At 35.9% G+C, this 24,140-nt stretch overlaps 1 protein-coding gene across 3 annotated transcripts in view; it reads right to left on the reverse strand.

Moving 5' to 3' along the window:
* Positions 1–24,140, reverse strand: part of LOC121375510 (transient receptor potential cation channel subfamily V member 3-like) — a 70,033-nt gene that overhangs the window by 6,436 nt on the left and 39,457 nt on the right. For all 3 annotated transcript variants that reach the window (XM_041502996.1, XM_041502998.1, XM_041502999.1), the window contains exons 11-20: positions 22,897–23,029; positions 22,373–22,450; positions 21,540–21,679; positions 20,842–21,017; positions 19,127–19,210; positions 14,938–15,083; positions 13,480–13,595; positions 11,266–11,467; positions 6,562–6,630; positions 70–328 (exon numbers count right to left, since the gene is read on the reverse strand). In XM_041502996.1, the coding sequence (XP_041358930.1) occupies positions 70–328; positions 6,562–6,630; positions 11,266–11,467; positions 13,480–13,595; positions 14,938–15,083; positions 19,127–19,210; positions 20,842–21,017; positions 21,540–21,679; positions 22,373–22,450; positions 22,897–23,029 (1,403 nt within the window). The remainder of the gene's footprint in view (positions 1–69; positions 329–6,561; positions 6,631–11,265; positions 11,468–13,479; positions 13,596–14,937; positions 15,084–19,126; positions 19,211–20,841; positions 21,018–21,539; positions 21,680–22,372; positions 22,451–22,896; positions 23,030–24,140) is intronic.

Consider the following 24,140-nt stretch of genomic DNA (forward strand, 5'->3'; position numbering starts at 1 on the left):
ATGGATGTTAGTTTGGTCCCTTGAACAGAAGGTTACTGATGGTCGAAGCCGTTGTAAAGCAAAACAAACCGTTTTCTGCGCCTGTGTGTCCCAGCAGTTCGTGGAGTAGACTCTTGATGGTGTTGGTGTCTCGCTTCAGACTGTCCATCGCGCTGTCCCGCCGGACCTGGTCAGCCTGGAGCTTCATGATACCGCTGTGCAGGACGCCAATCTCCTTCTCAAACCGCTCTACCGTCACCACCGCACCACGGTTCACCTTCCCCGCACCTCCACCACCACTGCCACCTCCTCCTCCATTTCCTCCTCCTCCACCATCACCAGCGTCATTCTAAAACAGAGTTCATACATAACATAACAAACTGCACAAAAAGAATAAGACATACTGGATATCTGAAAGGATTTGACACTCTTTATAATTTTGAATCAATATACCTTAAACTCTTAACTTGAGCAGAGAAAAAACTTTAGATATAATTACGGTATTGTTCTGTTGACTAACTGTAATTCAATGAATATTGCTCCAGCCGTACTTATTTTAATTACGAGGTATGTGAAAGAAATTATAAATGCTGGGCCCAATTTCACACTGTAAGCCTAAATTTACACGTAAATCTACGACTAAACCACAATTCTTATTACTATTATAGTACAACGAATATATAGAGGTTATTACCAGAGTGTTTTTCGGTATCGTCAATATCATATATTAGGAATAAAAATTGTATTATGCGAGCCTCTGGCGAGCATAACACATTGTTTTTATTGCTAATATATGATATTGATGATACCGAAATACACGAGGGTAATAATCTCTTTATCATATAAGCTCAAGCTTAATACGTGTTTTTGTAAACTGTACACGCAACTTTAATTCCAGTCCGCCATTACTACATATTCAAATGACGTAAGGTCTCACTACACAGTTCACTTCCGGGGGAAAGGTCATTCATCACGGTCCACTATAGTTCCTAATTGTGACACATGTTGTGGTGTACATGTTCAGTGTTAGTACTTGCAGAAGAATTAAAGGGACTGGTTATTTAGATGCCAGGTCCTCTGGCTGCATTTTGCCCACGAGGTTTTGAAATATTATGCATTTACTTTTGCACACATGAGTATGAAGAAGACCAGGTGCCCGGAGTGATCCGGTTACTCTGCCATGCCTAAAAACACACAGTACTGTCACAGTGGGCCATGTAGCAAAAAACTGAGATGGAAATGTTGTCAATTTTGGAGCCAAAATAAATAAAGGTATAAAAAACCTTTAAAATGGTATATGTCATTAGTGTCAACGAGAACCCATTCTATTAGCAATTTGGATTTGAAGTTGGGCAGTTTAACATAGGTTTCAATGGCATATAGCATCTGTGTAACCTGCACTATTTACACTTGTGCCGTTTGAAACGAAAGTGAGTGGGGTTTTTTTTGTTTGTGAGGGAAATTGTGGTTGTAGGGGTTTCTGAATACAATTTTAAGTGTGTATCTATGGTATATTTTGTGTTTTTACCTATTGTATTAAGGGTTGATAGGTTAATGTTTAGGTAACAAGTGTACATGTGACGATGAGCACATGTAGACCTGTGATGATGTCTGTGTAAATATTCATGTGTTGTTGTCAGTGTTTACATGAGCAGCACATGTATGTCATTAAACAAATACCAGTATAGTTGTAATAATATATAATGTTAAGTTTTAATGACATTATAATATGTAATATATTGTGTTAATGTAAATAAACCTATATTTTACAATATTTGACAGTTTCACCCATTTAATTTACACAATATCATAATATTAGTGAATCTTCACTTATTTTTGTGTTATTCCCCCTTGCTTGAAACAAAATGTAAACAAAACCCTTATCACACAAAAAATGTATCTCTGTACAAGACAGAAGTTGTGACTACTGCCATGATTTACTGTCGCCCTGAGAGAGCTAGTGTTCTGGCGATACAGGAAAGGGTCATACATACACATACATGTATTTGACACATTATTGTGAAACAAAATCCTCCACCTCAGTGTGAGCACTGTCATGGTCTCACCCTCACCCTCACCCTCACCCTCACCCCACCCTCACCCTCACCCTCACCCCACCCTCACCCTCACCCTCACCCTCACCCTCACCCTCACCCTCACCCTCACCCTCACCCTCACCCTCACACTACCACTCCCTCACATGAATCATCCTTTGACATACACTTTTTTTAACATTAATCTAATAACATAAAACAAATACAGGTGTGCTTTTTAGTAAACAAATTTATTTTTTCTCCTTTTTTTTTTAAATCAGGATATTACAGAATGTCTAAAGTGTTCAATGATTTATTAACAGAAACTGAAATTCAATACTTTCAAGAAATAATTGACCCAAAAATTGACATAAGTGGTGAATGCGACTGAAAAAGATGGTTATCCCATTGTGCAAGCCACTTTTCGGACACAGAGGGTCCGAGTTCGAGCACACAGGCTTCTGTTTTTTTTATGAAAAGTGGCGTGCACAAACTTGATCCAAAAATACATGTTAGTCATTTATGTCACAATAAATTGTGCTTAAATTTTGATCATCTTTCTTATGAACCTGCTTGCATAAACATGCAGAGGCAGAGTTGTGTCTATGCCAATAAATGTTTTGGGCATTCTGTGTATAAGAACTGTGTTTTTCCAACTTCAAGGTACATTTTGTATTTCCAGTTGTGTTTTGGGGTTTTATTTACCCCATGTGAATTATGTTTCATTGTCTGTTACAGTTTACTGTTAAAGAGTTTTATTAATGTTACAGTTGCTGTGTGTTCATAATTCAGTTTGCTAATGCTAATGCTGGTGTTGCTGTTGCTGTTGCTGTTGCCAATGATTCAAGTTAATGGCATAATTGTGTTGCCTATTTATGTGTTTACTTCCACTACTGTATGAAGAGTGCATGTAAAGTTTTCTGTGACACCTGTTCAGCAGAGAAAAATACCTGTCACACTTATATCTATGTGTGTGTTGCCTCTTGTAGTCATATTGAAATTTCTCATAAGTTTTTTTCATATAGTCGCACATTGGACCATAATTGGAATATTTTATACCTATCTTTTTTGCAATGATAAGTGTAGAATTCCCTCTGCCATGGGTATTGGTGTGGACTGCAGAATGACATAGCCCATGGAAATTACAACTGTATAAGCTCATTTTGGGAGCATATGTAAACAGTGTGATGTAAACTTTCAGATTTGTTGGTATTATACAAACATACTAACTGAGAAAGCATTATATTTGATACAGGTTTTTTTAGTGTGTGCATTAAGCTATGTCTATCTGTATTATTTAACTGCAGATATTGTCCATTTGGTAGGAATACTGGCTTGAAGTATTTACTGCTTTTTGCATTGCACACTAATGATGCTGTTTTACAATGTGTGTGTTCTCCACAGAAACAGTTCACAATGTTGTCTCTTATTGACGCACCCTTAGAAACAAATGCTTTGACCCCATGACATTGTTTATGTAATTGGGATAGTTCTCTAGTCAGTCGACACCGCATTCCCACTGCCAGTTTATTTGCAAAAGCATCTTTTGTTAAACCTATAGGCTTGTATTTAAGCTTCAGTGCTGCAACTTTTGTATTTATAAAAACTCTTCGCATTCGGTGCACAAAACACACATACTTAAGAGGGAACATATTGGAATGAGAGGAACAGTGGATAGGATTTGAAGTTTGCATTATATTTCCTAATTGTGCACATGCATCAGTTGTTAGGCTTGAGATTTTTACAACATTTTGAGACTCTACATTTGTAATATTTTCTGATATTAACTTCTTTTCTACAGATGCCATTGAATGTGTTGAATAAGTGCGTGCACATTTTGTATGACTGCATTGATGTTTTCTACACAATTTATTTGCAGTTGACAAGCCTAACACCAGCTTTCTTTTGGTCAGCTGCTCCACCAGTGGACAGAAGGCCTGGGTCCCAGCTTCGTAACCACTCTGGCACCTGTTGTTGTACGAGCAATCGGCTTCGACGGGAATGAGGCCACGCGAATTGGATGTTACTTGGTTAAGCATCTTGGCAACTTCGTTGATGAACTCTTGATTTTTCTTCATTGATACATTATTTATGTGGACTGTTTCATTGCTTAATAGTTTCAAATCCTTCTGTACTTGTGTCATGGATGGAGGCTTTATGTCCAGTAGTGACAGGATGTATCTGACGTCACTGGGACCAGCTTTCGTCTTTAATACCGACAGTGCCAATGCCTTATTCAGAGTGGATGGTGGAGGACCTGGTTTGTTTTTAGGTTTGGGCAGTTTATCAGTTAAGTCCATGGTGATATTCACATTGCAGCTCTGACATCCTAGACAAACACTGACACATAGTCCAATATACTTGATGGAACGTAAAACACAATGGGGGCTTTTGCATTCATTCGAGTGTGCCGAGTGAATAGAACAAAACTTGTTTACAAGCAGTGGCAAGTTATTAATGTTTACTATGACATTTCCAGTAAAATTATTAAGCCTAGGTGCTGACTTACATGAGACTTTCTTTATCTTGGGTCTTAACTTAGATGGCAGTGTGTTTCCAGATGTACTGACTGACTGAAAAATCTCAAGCTCGATGCGTTTAACTCTCTGTGTGTCTGTTTTCATAGGCTGAATTTGTTCCTTCTGTCCCTTGTCCCTTGTCTGAGGCTGCTCTGATGTTTTTCTCCACTTACAATTGCCCTTTTGGAACAATGATGTGCCTTTCTTTCGTCGTTTCCTGCTAAATTTAGTGTTTCTAGCATTTTTTGGGGGAGCTGCCATTTTCCAATTGTTCATGGACAGTACCTGGATACCCATGGCAACAGTAACTAAGAACTTGTCATGTGACAATTCCATTCATTGAATCTTACCTAGGAATGCTATTACCTTTATTTAGACATGAAAAAAGAACACCTATTATGCAACATTAGCCACAATTAATGTGAGACATATTTTTGTGTATGATATATCTGAGTATATAATGTACTGTCACAACAATGTTGTACATGGCCTCTTTTCGGGCCATAACTTCATTATCTTTTGTGTTATGTGAGTCATGTGTGGGTCCATTTTACTCCAAATGGTGTAAATTATATGAAAACACCTAAATTGTGTTTTATGAATATGACAGGTTTTGTTTAAGGTCTCACAACACGATTCACTTCCGGGTGGAAAGGTCATTCATCACGGTCCACTATAGTTCCTAATTGTGACACATGTTGTGGTGTACATGTTCACTGTTAGTACTTGCAGAAGAATTAAAGGGACTGGTTATTTCAGATGCCAGGTCCTCTGGCTGCATTTTGCCCATGAGGTTTTGAAATATTATGCATTTACTTTTGCAAACATGAGTATGAAGAAGACCAGGTGCCCGGAGTGATCCGGTTACTCTGCCATGCCTAAAAACACACGGTACTGTCACAGTGGGCCATGTAGCAAAAAACTGAGACGGAAATGTTGTCAATTTTGGAGCCAAAATAAATAAAGGTATAAAAAACCTTTAAAATGGTATATGTCATTAGTGTCAACGAGAACCCATTCTATTAGCAATTTGGATTTGAAGTTGGGCAGTTTAACATAGGTTTCAATGGCATATAGCATCTGTGTAGTGAGACCTAAGAATATGTGGCATGGTGTATTTTTGAATGGAAATGGCGTCAAACTTGAATGACGTCATTTTGGATGTCCTTACATCAAAATAAAGTTATGCCTAACGTTTTTTGTTTTCTGAACGCTGGACAGCTTTCAGTGTCAAATTGCCATTGAAATGTTTTTATTTGATGACTATGAATGCATACGTCAACCATGGAGTGTCACTCATGTACGTTTGCTTAAATGTCAATAAACCTAGTGCCGAGACCTCGACTAATTTACATCTAATTTGCAAAGTTATCAAATTCTTAAAGTATGTGATCTGAAAAATATCACATACTTTGACTGCACTGAAAGTGTAAGATATTATATGATAAAATTAGAAATACACATATTTCATTTTCTTTTGTCTTTAAAATGCTCCATCTTTTGCACGAAACTGAAATTTGATGTGTATTTCAAAAATACAGTTGTAAAATGCTTTACTGATAGCAGTTGTGAAATGGCTTCTGCAATTTTTTGCTTGAAATAGATGGCAAACACGTGTAAATGCATGGCCAGTATAACTACTAGTAGCAGACGTAACTTACGATGTTTAGTGAAATAGATGGCAAACACGTGTAAATGCAGGGCCAGTATAACTACTAGTAGCAGACGTAACTTACGATGTTTAGTGAAATAGATGGCAAACACGTGTAAATGCATGGCCAGTATAACTACTAGTAGCAGACGTAACTTACGATGTTTAGTGAAATAGGCCCCATGTTTGTAAAATCAATATGATCATGTCGATAACCTGTGGCAGTTTTTACTACTTTTGTAACTTCTAAAAGCAAATGGTGCAGAATTGAAGTACTAGACATAATAACATTATGACTGAACGACTATTTAAAAAGAATAATGTGTATTTAAAATCCAATTTAACATGGATTTCCATGGATGTAAACATGTGTACTTACAAGCATGTCTGACAGGTCATCATGTCCGAACTTGGCTTTCCAGCCTTCCAGCAGTTCATCTAACTCTTCCTGAGAAAGTAAGATGCAGTATTAAAAACATGAACATTACAGTTCATCTAACTCTTCCTGAGAAAGTAAGACGTAGTATTAAAAACATGAACATTACAGTTCATCTAACTCTTCCTGAGAAAGTAAGACGCAGTATTAAAAACATGAACATTACAGTTCATCTAACTCTTCCTGAGAAAGTAAGACGCAGTATTAAAAACATGAACATTACAGTTCATCTAACTCTTCCTGAGAAACTAAGACGCAGTATTAAAAACATGAACATTACAGTTATCTAACAGATGGAGAGTGTGGCAATGTTGAACATTACAGTTATCTAACAGATGGAGAGTGTGGCAATGTTTAACATTACAGTTATCTAACAGATGGAGAGTGTGGCAATGTTGAACATTACAATTCATCTAACAGATGGAGAGTGTGGCAATGTTGAACATTACAGTTATCTAACAGATGGAGAGTGTGGCAATGTTGAACATTACAGTTATCTAACAGATGGAGAGTGTGGCAATGTTGAACATTACAGTTCATCTAACAGATGGAGAGTGTGGCAATGTTTTCAGGGCTGTCGACCAATGTCTAAATCTAGTAATTCATTTGTTAGTGAAAACTGAGATAATAAAAGGTTATTTTTCAATTAATTGTTTTAAACCAAACTGCATTTATTTGCTTTACCACTGCAAAAACCAATAAAGTTTGTGGAGTCTTAATCATTCCAAAGACAAAACCTGGCATGTTCAGTGATCAAATCAATTTCACACCCACACTTTTTAAAATTGGCTTAAAATATTTTACAAGAGTTATTAGTGCTCCAGCAATAATATTCTTACTCAGGGCGTCAGAAGCAATACAGCTGGTACGACCATGGCCATACCACTTTTTGGACCATGAAAATTGTTTCCTCTTCCTATGGCGCTCGCATAGTATAAATCTCATCATATACATTGCTTTCATGGCTGTACCAACTTTTAATTGCTTCCAACGCTCCTGTTACTGCAGTGAACCAGTCTTTGATCAGGCACAATCTCAAAACAAACATGGATATAGTGACTAGGTTTTTCACTGGATGGCCAAAATTAATCCAGACAGACTCATGATGACAGTCACACCACATAGAACATACAACTGGACAAGACACATGAGACATAACTAAACAGTCACTGCAGGATCTGTTTTGAAATAAATGTGCAAACTGCTTCGTTCATTGATTTTTATTTACGGTACTGATACAAAATATCTTGTGGTAGGAACCCTTAGAAAGAAGAATTCCACGTAATTAAGTGTTCAGTGTCACCGAGAGCTGCATCCATAAGATGTCCGTAACAATGCATTTAAAAATAATTCAAAATGAAATAATAAAAAAAAAAAAAAAAATATTTTAACAAAAATATCAGTTAAAATAATTTATTAATTTTTTTATTTAATTAGTAGTATTAACTGTTCACAATGCACTGTGATGAACACCCATAGGTGCAACTATAAACCAAATTTCATTGATCTAAGACATAGTTTTGAGAAATTCAGCTGAATGTGAAACTTTAACACTGAGCTTAATTCATATGTCGATGCCATTGTCACCACTATCAGATAGTAATACTAGTACCTATATCGTGCCTTTGTGGAGTAAAAAGGTGAGACAAAAATTAATAGCAACAGGTTAGTTAGCTTGTATTCTGTACAATGTTGAACTGAGGTTTTTATTTTTGAACTCTATGCTATATTCATAAAACAATTATACTACAATTTTATCAACACTTATACATGTTAATAGTAATTGACCACAAATAAATAATAAACTAACCGACATCAGGGGACAATATTTCAAAATTTTACGTAACCGGAAGTCGGTTCACGTGAGTTTTACTTAGGTAACCGATTGCTCGGTTACATGAATATAGTTCTCATAACAATGAGTTAGGCCTACCTAATCCTAAAACACTTGAACTACGGTTTTCTGCTACATTGGTGGTTCAAAAACATAAACTGATTTTCACTTTCATTACTCACTGGCTTAGGAAACGGGAGGGGGAGGGGGGGGTGGAAAGTGGCATGTGCCTCCCACTTTTCAGATATTTTATAAATATAAAAGTGTGCCCCCTACTTTTTGGCATATTCCTGTTACTGATATATGATACTTTTAATTTTAGAATGTAATTGTTAACCACATAACTGATTGGCTGTTCTCGTGATTTTAAAGTTGCGTAACCGACACGTGAACAGAACAAAGGTTTTCGTAAAATATTGTGCCCTGAGACATAATAAAACATCATACAATAATTTAGTCAAATCTTAAACCACCATGTACTACAATAAATAGTCCACCTCTGTTTTAGACCAGGTTTGTAAATAAGCAATCCACTTTAATTTTATTGCACACTGTTAACAGGATACAAGTGCTATGAAGTTAAAAGAAACGAACTCAATCAAACCAAGTGAAGTTTTAGTCTTAGAATATGTGGTGATGAAATTTTATCATATATGTCGATCAGCCATGACATGCAGGTACAACGTTACCACCTACACACGTACCACTGTGTCTACATGTCTCTCAATTCTGTTGTGTTTTAATAGCTACACAATACATACAGCATGTTTAGACTGAGTTACTAACAGTGTCTGCAAGTACTGTGAGACACGCCATCACATCAAGTCGACAGATGAGTTGGCCAATACTGATGTTGAGATAGCACAGAATAGCAATTACACAAGAAGAGGTCATATCCAAAATGTGACATGCACTAAGTGTTAGATTTTGGAGTTTATCATACATTAAGAATAAAAATTGTATTATGCGAGCCTATGGCGAGCATAACACATTGTTTTTATTGCTAATATATGATATTGACGAAACACATGAGGGTGATCATCTCTTTATCATATAATCTCAAGCTTAATACAAACTGTTTTTGTAAACTGTATATGCAACTTTAATTCCTGTCAGCCATTATGTGATATTCAAATGACGTAAGAATATGTTGAACTGGTTTCTTTTTGAATGGAAATGACGTCAAACGTGAATGACGTAATTTGGGATATTCTTACATAACAATAAACTAGTGCTTAACGTTTTTTTGTTTTCTGAACACTGGGCAGCTTTCAATGTAAAGTTGCTATTGAAATGTTTTTGTTTGATGACTATGAATGCATACATCAATTATGGAGTGTCACCCTAGTACGTTTGCTTAAATGTCAATAAACCTAGTGCAGTGATTTTGATTAATTTACATCTAATTTGCAAAGTTATCAAATTTTTAAAGTGTGTGATCTGAAAACTATCACATAATTAAAATTCATTGCACTGGAAATGTAAGATATTATATGATAAATATATATATCAATATGCTAAATTATGTTGCAACAAAACCATGTTTTTCTCAAAATTACTTAAATGGATATATCACATTTTGGAAATGAACTCTTCACATGTAATTATTGTTGTACAATTTCAAATAAATGAAGTTGCTCACCCGAGAAAGCTGAAAAACAAACAGGACACTAATGGCAACTTATTTTTAGTTTGCTTCATTTTAAAAACATTTATTAAACGATTGTTTACAAATTCAAATTATATGGCTGGTTTTGAACAGAGGTACACTCATACAGATGTTTTCAAACAAGATGTCAGTGCACCATTCAGTGTTGAAGACATGAGAAATGGCAAGATACCAAGCACTGTAACAAAACTGCCAAAAAAAAAACAAATTCTAAGAGGATATTGTAGTATCACTTTGTAAAACTGACCTTACCACTGGAAACAAAAACCTAAATGTGTTTAAAGGCATACTGTCACAGATTTTAAGGACCTTATTTCTCTAAAAATGGATAATAAATAGAAATTACATTAATTGTTGAAAACCAAATCTAGCTATTGCATAACCTTAACTGAACCATGAATACTGTAACTGTACAAGAAGTTACTATAAACTAATCTTTACCATTTATGGAACTGCTCCTAAGTATCCTGTCCCAGAATAATTTCATCAAAAATATCTCAATCATTTTATTGAAAAACAATTCATTACTATATATGAAATTATCAAATTTATAAGTAACTGCCCTGAATTCTGTCCAACAGTATTCCTGTACTAAATTTCAGAAGAATTTAACCAAAACTGTAGAAGATATGGACAAGTAAGTATTAGAAAAACTCAGCCGATAAACATCATAAATAGAGGTAAAAAGAAAGAAGTTGCGACATTAAACAATATTGTAAAAGTATAGGATTTAATGTGACAACATATAAAGTCTATACCTTAATATGGATGAACCACATCACAACATGGTGTATAACATAACCGTAATAATATGAAACAGTGTCACAATATAAATACTTACTATAACAGTAATTAGTTAAGAAGGAATTGAAAAACTGTAATCTGTGATTAGAACACTAACTAGAATGGACCACATCACAGCAACAATACTGTAACTGTACAAGAAGTTACTATAAACTAAATGAAGATGCAGTATCCATATAAGAAGTTACTGTTACACTATAAAACATTAACTACTGTTCCAGTATAAAACATTAACTACTGTTCCAGTATAAAACATTAACTACTGTTACAGTATAAAACATTAACTACTGTTACAGTATAAAATGTTAACTACTGTAACAGATATAAGAGTAATGTTCACCTTGATTTGAATGGTGACTTTCTTCAGATCCTCCTCTCCGCTGGTTGTCACATCGTCATCATATGTGTCGCGCTTCGGGTTACACTCCGTGTGAACAAACTTGAGAAATTTCATTTGTCTTTTTTTCGACATTCCTTCCCAGATGTTTAAGATTGTAATGGCTTTCTGCATCACTGCATTTGACTGTGCATTGTCGTACACACTGTAAACACACAGACAGATACAATCAGCAGGATCATAACATATATGTATTTTATTAATTGTAACAGGGTTCATAGCCTTAAAGACCAAACAAATTCAAAGACTTTAAAAGACTTTTACCTGCCATTTTCAAAGACTTTCAAAGACTTTTACACTGCAGTCAAAGACAACAGAATGCGATAAAAATACCAAATCAGTTTGTTTACGTTGTTGTCCATTACAATATATTGAGCTTTTTAACATGCGTCATGACAGATTAAACCTTGTAATTGGAAAATATCAAATACATGCAGCTGTAAAAGATATCATCATTGCTTTGGCTATGATTTGCAAGAATTAAAAAACTTTTAAAGACCTTTATTACAATTCAAATACTTTCACTAAAAATATTTTTTTCAAATTGAAAGACTTTCAAGAAATTTAAAGACTGCTACGAACCCTGTGTAAGCATGTTTGAAAACAAGGAATTTAAAGACTGCTGCGAACCCTGTGTAAGCATGTTTGAAAACAAGGAATTTAAAGACTGCTGCGAACCCTGTGTAAGCATGTTTGAAAACAAGGAATTTAAAGACTGCTGCGAACCCTGTGTAAGCATGTTTGAAAACAAGGAATTTAAAGACTGCTGCGAACCCTGTGTAAGCATGTTTGAAAACAAGGAATTTAAAGACTGCTGCGAACCCTGTGTAAGCATGTTTGAAAACAAGGAATTTAAAGACTGCTGCGAACCCTGTGTAAGCATGTTTGAAAACAAGGAATTTAAAGACTGCTGCGAACCCTGTGTAAGCATGTTTGAAAACAAGGGATTTAAAGACTGCTGCGAACCCTGTGTAAGCATGTTTGAAAACAAGGAATTTAAATACTGCTGCGAACCCTGTGTAAGCATGTTTGAAAACAAGGAATTTAAAGACTGCTGCGAACCCTGTGTAAGCATGTTTGAAAACAAGGAATTTAAAGACTGCTGCGAACCCTGTGTAAGCATGTTTGAAAACAAGGAATTTAAAGACTGCTACGAACCCTGTGTAAGCATGTTTGAAAACAAGGAATTTAAAGACTGCTGCGAACCCTGTGTAAGCATGTTTGAAAACAAGGAACTTAAAGACTGCTGCGAACCCTTTGTAAGCATGTTTGAAAACAAGGAACTTAAAGACTGCTGCGAACCCTGTGTAAGCATGTTTGAAAACAAGGAACTTAAAGAATGCTACGAACCCTGTGTAAGCATGTTTGAAAACAAGGAACTTAAAGACTGCTACGAACCCTGTGTAAGCATGTTTGAAAACAAGGAACTTAAAGACTGCTACGAACCCTGTGTAAGCATGTTTGAAAACAAGGAACTTAAAGACTGCTACGAACCCTGTGTAAGCATGTTTGAAAACAAGGAACTTAAAGAATGCTACGAACCCTGTGTAAGCATGTTTGAAAACAAGGAATTTAAAGACTGCTACGAACCCTGTGTAAGCATGTTTGAAAACAAGGAACTTAAAGACTGCTACGAACCCTTTGTAAGCATGTTTGAAAACAAAATCATTTTCAATGGTTTCAGTGATAGAGTGCATGCAAGAGGTGCGATGGAGTCAGGATTAAAGCCCTTCAATGGCAACATCCAGTTAGTTCAGTACCACGTGCTCCAGGATAGAACATCAAAGACTGTACGATATCTACCCGACTTGAGGAAACATATATATAAAAGAGCCTTTCCTGCTAATCAATGAGGAGTTATGTGGTGGTGGATGGTTTCTTCTCTCATGTTGTAGAATAAGTGATCCACTTCCTGTTATGCTGGACATCTGATAGCTGCTGATATCTCAAGTGCTGGGGTGTCGTTAAACAAACATTCCTTTCCTCCGAGTTATTTTTCAAATATTTCAATATAAAATCTGTGGTGTAAGTAGTATATATAAATATGCTTATAATAAAAAAGGAAAATGGGTAAAGAATATTGTCTCGAGAGATGGCTTAACTAAAGTAATGTAATTACATAACGAAGTGTAATGTATGTTGAGTATTCTGACGTACCGCTGAAACGTGTCTGACAGCAGAGCAATGAATAGGTTCAGACAGAGAATGGCTGACAGTGCCAACCACGTCCCAATCAAAATGTCGGCCATCACAGAATCAACCTGCTTCATGCTCTAGAAAATATAAAAACATTAAACATGTAATTAAAGGCATTAGCTCACACTGTACCTGTTTCACTAACGAGAAAGGCACACACATCTGAACCTTAATAATATTGTATCTTTGTCTTATCAACTGTTTAATTGGCTGTAATGATTCAAAAGTAAATATCAACATTTAAAAAAAACCTCAATGAACTATTAGTATACATAACCAAGGGGAAAATGACATTTAAAAACTTCCATGAACTATCAGTTCACATAACCAAGGGGAAAATGACATTTAAAAACTTCCATGAACTATCAGTTCACATAACCAAGGGAAAAACGACATTTAAAAACTTCCATGAACTATCAGTTCACATAACCAAGGGGAAAATTACATTTAAAAACTTCCATGAACTATCAGTTCACATAACCAAGGGGAAAATTACATTTAAAAACTTCCATGAACTATCAGTTCACATAACCAAGGGGAAAATTACATTTAAAAACTTCCATGAACTATCAGTTCACATAACCAAGGGGAAAATTACATTTAAAAACTTCCATGAACTATCAGTTCACATAACCAAGGGGAAAATGACATTTAAAAACTTCCATGAACTATCAGTTCACATAACCAAGGGGAAAATTACATTTAAAAACTTCCATGAACTATCAGTTCACATAACCAAGGGGAAAATGACATTTAAAAACTTCCATGAACTATTAGTACACACAACCAAGGGAAAAATGACATTTAAAACCCTCAAACTACAACATGTAGGCTATGGTAAAACAATATTTTTTCTTTGAGAATATTGTGATGCAGAGGAAATATTCATGTTAACAAAAACATCACTGTACCAATACCAGATTTAAGGTGGCACTGTATGAAATCAATACCTTCATCAGGATGGACCACATCTCAATAAATGCACAAGGAAATATTCATGTGAACAAAATGTCCAATTCCTTCTGGAGTTAAAATATAGAACTCACCAATTTTCTTACAATGTTAACAAAGTTAATTCCATCTTATTTTTACATGCCACTGTAAGACTATACTGAGGTGGGGGTTTTTGGGGGGAGGGGGGTTTGTTGTAAAAGTTTATTAAACGCCATAAACAAATTTAGTAGTGTCAGGGTTGGAACCCTAATATCGCTACCTTACAGACATGTCTTAGGCTAGACATTGTACATAACATATCAACAGAAAACACACACACACGTACACATATATATATAATATATAGTATTTAACATTAGTAATAATGAATGTTTGTACATGAAGAAATAAAGATTTCTGGTGTTAACAGTGCAGAAATTCGACCATACAGATTGGAGAAAGTAAACTACTACGTGACAGACGTACAGCGTAATCATATTCGTCGACCAGCGTCATCCTGAACAGACTAAACATCACCTGGCCGATGTCGTTGAACCAGGTGACGTTGATGACAGTGCCGTCACCGGAACTCGACTTCTTGTCCGATCCAAACAGCATCCAGAAGGCACACACTGAAACAGAGAAACAGTCTGGGTTACTGTGACGGAGACAGCCATCTGCACATTAACTTTTGACCGGGGTCTGAGACAACTGGAGTAGCACTTTAATGATCGAAAGCCAGTGTATGGAGTAATTACCCAAGAAGGTTCCCCTATTAGTAGATGGTATCTGTATTGTTGGTAGTTTTAGAGAATTAGTGTGGCCATTATTTTGCCACTCTTCCATAAATGGCAGGACTGCCAAAAATAGGACCCAGCTGCCAAGAATCCAAATAGGGGATATAAGCTGAGAGTTCGTTCTGTATAGGGACTTGGGGTGGCAAGCACGTATAGAGAGGCGGTGGAAACGCTGTTCGCTGGGCGAACTTTATTAGTCCAGTGGACATAGGTAACTATATTTTACTGCTCTGTAGTAACTGAAAGGTATTTTGTTGTGGCATTAAAGTATTTTTTTTTTGCTTAGTGGGGGGAGGACAGCTGGTAATCTAAGTCAGACCGACTAAAGTAAACTGTAGGCGTCGCTTACCCAAAATATATACAGAAAGGTTATAATATCTATAACTGGTAATCCTAATATCATGACCTGGTAAATTATAGGTCCTCTGAATATTGGATGTAGAGAAGACTGAGGATAATAATTAATTATCTCTATAGGTGGTAATCCTAATATCATGACCTGGTAAATTATAGGTCCTCTGAATATTGGATGTAGAGAAGACTGAGGATAATAAATAATTACTCTAAGGTTGGGTTATGTTTTAACTGTGAGTGGTAGCTATATCCCTAATTGTCAGGTGATTAAGTTTACGTGTGGTGCTCAGCCTAGAGGTGGTGTGACACCGGGGTTAACAGGCCATGTAAGTGCTGTAACACTTACCTGGTATTATATAATACATATTTGAAACTAAACTTGTGTTGTTGTCTTTCTGGTGAATTTAACGTTGGTTAATAGTAAATATAAATATATATACAATCCTGTTCCCTGAATCCCCCTAGAGCCAAGCCACTTGGGTAGAAAACTACCTGATACAGGGAGATCTATCTGTATAGGGTGGGATATTTGGAGAAATACTGTTACATCCATTGCGGGTTTCTGATTCTGTTACCGGGGAACTAAGTGGTGGGAGCAGTTGCTGGTAATGGCGTTAGAAACTCCTGTGACAGTTACTGTTACTCATAGGAACCCCATCTGTCTCAAAGAATTCCAGTTATCTCACAGAAACCCTGTTTATGTTTTAAAATCCTCAATTGTCTTCAAACGACTAAGTCAATTTTAAAGAAACCCATGTATGTCTCAAATAAAACAAACCTTTTGTACCTCACAGAAACACTCTTTACAGTCTCCCACATCATCTATAAACACTGGTCAGCAATATGTCTTAAAATACCAATCTGCTGTTCTTTTAGTAATCTAATATTATGAAATATCCAAGGTAATATTTTTTTATAATTGCACAGTTTGCAGAATGCTTGGTTGGTTGTTGGCTATGGCCGAAACTTCACTTTCATTGACTGAATGTTTCCGTGAGTAAGATTACACACACGTTACATAATCTACAAATATCTACAGGAAAATATTTCACTCATTTGATTCATAAACTTTTTTACAAGCAGCAGCTTAAATAGCATACCGGCATACAAATTATTATTTTCTAATGTAACCAGTCATATTATTTTGTATTGTAAACATTTAGTAGTAAAAAGAATGCTGTTATGCTATGACATCACTTACATTATGTCATGTAATGCACACATGATTATGTGACATAATGGCTGATGATATGATAAACGTTTTATATTAAAAACCAGTTAAAAGTGACAATGGGTAATCAGGGCTCGCGCTGTCGGTAGCCAAATTAGCCATTGGCTAATTTAAAAAAAAAATGGCTAATAAAATTTGCAAGTGGCTAAAATTTTGGCTATGCCATTTTCTGTCTTCTGGTGTGAACAAACGGTTACATAATCTATCCGACACCTCAAACATTCAATTAGCGTAATAGCGATCTCGCGACCGGTAACGAGAAACGGTGTCATGCAGAATACAGCGTAGGCCTTATAATGTTTGCTTATTTTAATAATCACGGTTATTAATTTTAACGGCATGCATTCAACATGTATGACAGCAATGTCTGGAAGATCTGTAATTTGTTATTTTTACTTTGTAAAATGTTTGAACCAAAGTAATAAAAACAGACCGACAATGCGTGTCAATTTGAATACACATGCCAGTTCAGGGCCAAAAGACATGTAGGCCATCTCAAGGTCTCAGTTCAGCCAGACCGAGTGAAAACAAAACGTTCGTTAGACTGGTTTGTGCGCTTCACGTTAAACCAAATGGACACGACGAACACCAATCAAATAGTTCGCGAACGTTAGGAAGAACGTTCGTTGGCTGAACTGAGGACAGCTCTCGGTGCGAATATACGTCACGCTTCAGTCAGCTGACACCCGCTTGTCAAGAGACATCGTTGCGGACATTAAACAATACGATTACGCAAAAGTAAATCTTGATGTAAATTTGTAGAAAAACAATAGTTATTCGCATCAATGAATACCTAACTGCAGTTTTTGTTTATTCCTTTGTCTTTGTCAATTCGTACCCATGGTCGAGAGCACGCATGCAGATCGCGATCGCCGGAAATGAACATGCAGTATTTAAATTATACAAATTGCAGTTAAATGTACACTGAATAAAATTAGTTTACAATAATCATATTTGTTAGATAATTTTAGATATAAATTTGTAAGACTGTGAGGTGACATTTAATAAGTTAGCTGGATTTTAAAAAGACCGTAAATATGAATTGTATTAAAGGATTTGTTGTTGAGTTTTTTGGGTGTTTTTTTTTTTTAATAAATGGAGTATACTGTGGTGAAGTCGGCATTCTTAGCCGAGGTATTTTATAAGCAGAAATCACAACAAAGCATTTAACACGACGCTGAAATCAACAGCAACAACATGGCACAAATTATGAAATCGTTTGGGGTGGGGAATTGACGGGTCACTTAAAAAACCCACCCCAAAAACCTAACTTATTTAAACTAACATAAAGATTGCTATTTAAAGAAATAATAAGTTCTATATATGAAAAAAGCTCTCAAATTTTTATTTGGGGAAAAAGGAAGAAAGAAAAAACACCATCATCCATAAACATTCCCCCCCCCCCCCCCCCCCCCCCCATATCTCTGTATGTTTGTTAATTTAATGTCATAGGCCTTAGAAGTGGGGGTGGGTGTATGGGGTACTGGCTTCAAACTCTGAAGATATTGCTCAACCACATCCCAACCCCACCCCCGCTGAAAAAACTCGAAGTAATATATTAACTGCCCCTACCCCCACTGAGGTTTTGTTATTCCTATTTATTCCAGTTTGTACACAATTAGCTGAAAAAGATACATTTTTATATTCATATATAAATACTCTATACAGTACTGCGTAAAACAAATTTGGCTAAAGCATTTTCAATATGGCTAATAAAAATTCCATTTGGCTAATATTTTGGCTACAGGTATTTTTGATCCAGGGTGAGCCCTGGGTAATGCAGTGAATAACCAACTCACTACGAGGTGTTACAAATTAGCTGTCCCTCGTGAAAGAATGTTGTAAAACCCTTGCCAAAAGCTTGGGTTAACAACATTCATTCACTCGGCACACATAATCAGTAATGCCTCATAGCTCATTATTTATTCTCAAAATCTATCTTATATTAAGCAGCCACATGTTAAATAAAATTATCCTGTATGGAGACACTTTTTAACACACTGATATATTTTATATATATTACAAACAAGGAAACTGAATAACAAGCACAAAAACACAAACACAACAAAATAGTGTGTTGTAAGTTTATATGTATACGGATGTCAATATAAGTAATAGAAATAAGCAAATTAATTAAACAAGCTACGAATCCATGTTATTTATTGACTGCTGGAGGCAGTTAATGTGGCATATAAAACTTAATATTAAATAGGAGTTCAAATTACTTTTTTGTAAAACATGCTACCTGTAAAGTAATGAAGTGAGAATAGAATAAGTAAACTTGATGTCTCACCGTATGGGATGTAGAACTCGCAGTAGAGGAAGGTAAACCTCAACATATCTCCCATCATGTGTCCAAGCATTACGATGAAGGGACCTGTCGTCAAACAAACACAAATATATTACTGAGAAAAACAACACAAATGGAAACACATTACTGATGAATACAACACAAACATAAAAACTTTACTGATTAAAACAACAAGAACCAACAAACAGCAGAATTCTGACTGCTCGGTTAAATGTCTTATCAGAACTCAATCTCATGCTCAATCTGGTAACTATATTTCAGTCTGTGTTGATTTGGGTTTTTTTTGGGGGGGTTGAGGTTTTCTAGCAAAATGTTACATTATATCTTTGTGCCTATCTTTGTGCCCATTAAACCATATATTCATATCACATATTTTACATTATATCTTTGTGCCAATTAAACCATATATTCATATCACATATTTTACATTATATCTTTGTGCCCATTAAACCATATATTCATATCACATATTTTACAGACAATGAAACATAATCAAGTATGGGCATGTATACCAATTTGTTCCTTGAAAAAACTACTGACTACATCAACACAGATATAGTTATATTTTTCTCAGTCATATTTATCCTAAATATATAAAAGTATAACATCCTTAACAAAAAATGCAATTTACACTTTTTAGATCTCAAACAACATTCATAAAAGTGACCAGCTTCAATGGCTTGCCATGTTAAAGATTTTGATGGCATTCACCAAATATATACACTGGGTGGTCGTACCAAACACAGAGAACGCCTGGGCGTGTTAAAGATTTTGATGGCATTCACCAAATAAATACACTGGGTGGTCGTACAAAAAACACAGAGAACGCCCGAGCGTGTTAAAGATTTTGATGGCTTCACCAAATAAATACACTGGGTGGTCGTACCAAACACAGAGAACACCCGGGCGTGTTAAAGATTTTGATGGCTTCACCAAATAAATACACTGGGTGGTCGTACCAAACACAGAGAACTCCCGGGTGTGTTAAAGATTTTGATGGCTTTCACCAAATAAATACACTGGGTGGTCGTACCAAACACAGAGAACACCCGGGCGTGTTAAAGATTTTTATGGCATTCACCAAGTAAATACACTGGGTGGTCCTACCAAACACAGAGAACACCCGGGCGTGTTAAAGATTCTGATGGCTTTCACCAAATAAATACACTGGGTGGTCGTACCAAACACAGAGAACGCCCGGGCGTGTTAAAGATTTTGATGGCATTCACCAAATAAATACACTGAGTGGTCGTACTAAACAGAGAATGCCCGGGCATGTTAAAGATTTTGATGGCATTCACCAAATAAATACACTGGGTGGTTGTACCAAACACAGAGAACGCCCGGGCATGTTAAAGATTTTGATGGCGTTCACCAAATAAATACACTGGGTGGTCGTACCAAACACAGAGAACGCCTGGGTGTGTTAAAGATTCTGATGGCTTTCACCAAATAAATACACTGGGTGGTCATAACAAACACAGAGAACTCCCGGGCATGTTAAAGATTCTGATGGCGTTCACCAAATAAATACACTGGGTGGTCGTACTAAACACAGAGAACGCCCGGGTGTGTTAAAGATTCTGATGGCATTCACCAAATAAATACACTGGGTGGTCATAACAAACACAGAGAACTCCCGGGCGTGTTAAAGATTCTGATGGTGTTCACCAAATAAATACACTGGGTGGTCGTACCAAACACAGAGAACGCCCGGGCATTCTTCATCAGTCTCAGCCACAGCAGGATGATGGTGATGCTCATCACACGGATGTGAGAACGAGCTATTTCGTCGCTATGGAAACCGATGTCCACCAGATGGGTAATGATGGACACAAGCAACAGAAAATAGCACAACCAGTCGAAGATATTCCTGAAAAATAAATAAACAGAGATTATTAAACGAGCTTGTGTGTCATACTGATTTTACGAAATGAGTGTCTGAGCGAGAGCGAGGGTAATACATGAATCCTGACATGAGTTTCATAAAATCAGTACGATTCACACGCGAGTGTAATAATTTCTTTATTATTCACATTATCCAAACTATTATTTTTACGAATAACAAGCTAGGACCATGTCAAAACGTTTCAAAGATTACTAAAAAGAGACGACGAAACAATATCATTTTCAGAAATGACGTCATTTTGGTAAGCATTTACACTGGGGAAGCCGCCTTAAGTTTTAACATCGCTTCACAAAATGACGTCATTCATTGTGCACATGAAATCATTATGATACCATGTGGGTCATACTGGTTATATTTCCTTGAATATCTTGAACTATGTGGATAATATACAAAAGTTATTCCTGAAAACAAAACAGCTCAAAGATATTCCTGAAAACTTAAGATTCATAAATTTATGCCAAGGAATGAGAAGGCAAGTGGTTTTACCAGTAATCACTGAAGTAATTTGGGTTCAGTTTGGCTAGAGTCTTTAGCTCCGACTCAAGGAACATCCTTTCGTCCGGCCACTGTGGATGACAGAACTTCAGATCTTCGTTGATCTCTCTCGTTCGTTCTCTCACTGCATTCTGAAAAAATTAATTAATTATTGTGTGCTAACAAAGATACTCCAGTGTTGAATTTCTTTATAATATTATCATCATTACAAAACAACTTCAACATCCTCTTTAATTACAAGATCTTGAATTCACAATTAACGATTAAATGTCATGTATTTTTAGAAGTGTGGTTTTGTATGACTTCTAGGGTGAGAGAAATGGGTACTGAACTAAAAGTAAAACTTGATGTACACATAAACATCATTATGACTGATACAAACAAACACAACAACAGACAGGAATAGGAGGCATGGATAGATGGATGGATGGATGGATGGATGGATGGATGGATGGATTGAGGGATAGGTGGATTGAGGGATGGGTGGATGAATGAATGGATGGATAGATGAATAGATGGGTGGAGAATGAATGGATGAATAATGAATAGATGGATGGATGGATGGATGGAAAAATGGATGCAGGAATGAATGGAGGAATGGATGAATAATTGGATGGATGAATGGATGGATGGATAATTGGATGAATGCATGAATAAATGGATGGGCTGACAGATGGATAAACACATGAAATAACGGAAAACAGACTAGTAGACTAAAAGGAAAATGGACGTACGAGATGGCTAAGTAACAGATAGGTAGACAGATGGACAGTAAAGGGGAGCAGGTATGAATGACTGCTCAAGATTTTAACATAAAAACATACCCGGTGAGCTTTCTTCGACCGAGCATATTCCTTCAGCTCTTCGGTGATCTGCCACACCGTAATGCCAACAGCAAGCAACTGAATGAGAAAATAAACTCACATAAAACTTGTTCAACTTGTCTACCATTAGCCTAACAGGCTTCATTCTCAAACTGGTAACAATCAATTCAATACGGTATGTAAAGACATTCACTACAGATCAGCTGATCTAACCAATAATAAGAAATTAATTACAAGTGTGGTACTTTATTGTTTATCAATAGCTAATCTATAGTCTTTTCCATCTTCCTACAAACATGTTTTTTTTGTAAATAATTTCACTTTGGTTTGACATAAGAAGACAAGTAAAAGTGTTTCGGAAATAACAAAAATACTATTTTTGTGTGCAAGTTAAAAAACAATCGGCTCAGAAATAAATAACTTGTAGTATAATTTCATAGTATGAAACAAAAGGCGTTCCCTGTGACTGTAGTGATTTATTAATGTATTTATCCCACTGCTCAATTTCCTTACAAACGACTCACCCACAAGACAACTCTCCACGAATCAGTGGGCCACTGGTAAATATGTCGCTTGTCGTACTCGACTAGGACCCCGATAACTGTCCACACGAGAATATACAAGAAGTTGATGATCAGGTTAATCCAAGCACCACGCCTTAACGAAGAGACAGATATTGTGTAAGTGTTAAACAACAATACCCCATGTAATAAACAGATATTGTGTAAGTGTTAACAACAATACCCCACGTAATAAACAGATATTGTGTAAGTGTTAACAACAATACCCCACGTAATAAACAGATATTGTGTAAGTGTTAACAACAATACCCCACGTAATAAACAGATATTGTGTAAGTGTTAACAACAATACCCCACGTAATAAACAGATATTGTGTAAGTGTTAACAACAATACCCCATGTAATAAACAGATATTGTGTAAGTGTTAACAACAATACCCAATGTAATAAACAGATATTGTGTAAGTGTTAACAACAATACCCAATGTAATAAACAGATATTGCGTAAGTGTTAACAACAATACTCCATGTAATAAACAGATATTGCGTAAGTGTTAACAACAATACCCAATGTAATAAACAGATATTGTGTAAGTGTTAACAACAATACCCTATGTAATAAACAGATATTGTGTAAGTGTTAACAACAATACCCAATGTAATAAACAGATATTGTGCAAGTGTTAACAACAATACCCCATGTAATAAACAGATATTGTGTAAGTGTTAACAACAATACCCAATGTAATAAACAGATATTGTGTAAGTGTTAACAACAATACCCAATGTAATAAACAGATATTGTGTAAGTGTTAACAACAATACCCAATGTAATAAACAGATATTGCGTAAGTGTTAACAACAATACCCCATGTAATAAACAGATATTGTGTAAGTGTTAACAACAATACCCAATGTAATAAACAGATATTGTGTAAGTGTTAACAACAATACCCCATGTAATAAACAGATATTGTGCAAGTATTAAACAACAATACTCCATGTACAAGAGTAAAATAGTAATACTCAATATGGCAAACTTTTACTCTGCTAACAACTCAACGTTTAATGATTTCCTAATACAATGTTTTACTTTGTGTACGTATTAAACCAATAATACTGTAACACTCCACCCTACTAAGAAACAGACATCCAACTCGTTGGAACTGTGTTCTCAAATATACTTTACTTTCCAAACCTAATATGGCCAAGTCTGAATGAAACATTTTTACTTAAGAGTTTATTCT

Source organism: Gigantopelta aegis, chromosome 6 (genome assembly GCF_016097555.1).
Source record: "Gigantopelta aegis isolate Gae_Host chromosome 6, Gae_host_genome, whole genome shotgun sequence".
In the NCBI taxonomy this organism is placed as follows: domain Eukaryota; kingdom Metazoa; phylum Mollusca; class Gastropoda; order Neomphalida; family Peltospiridae; genus Gigantopelta; species Gigantopelta aegis.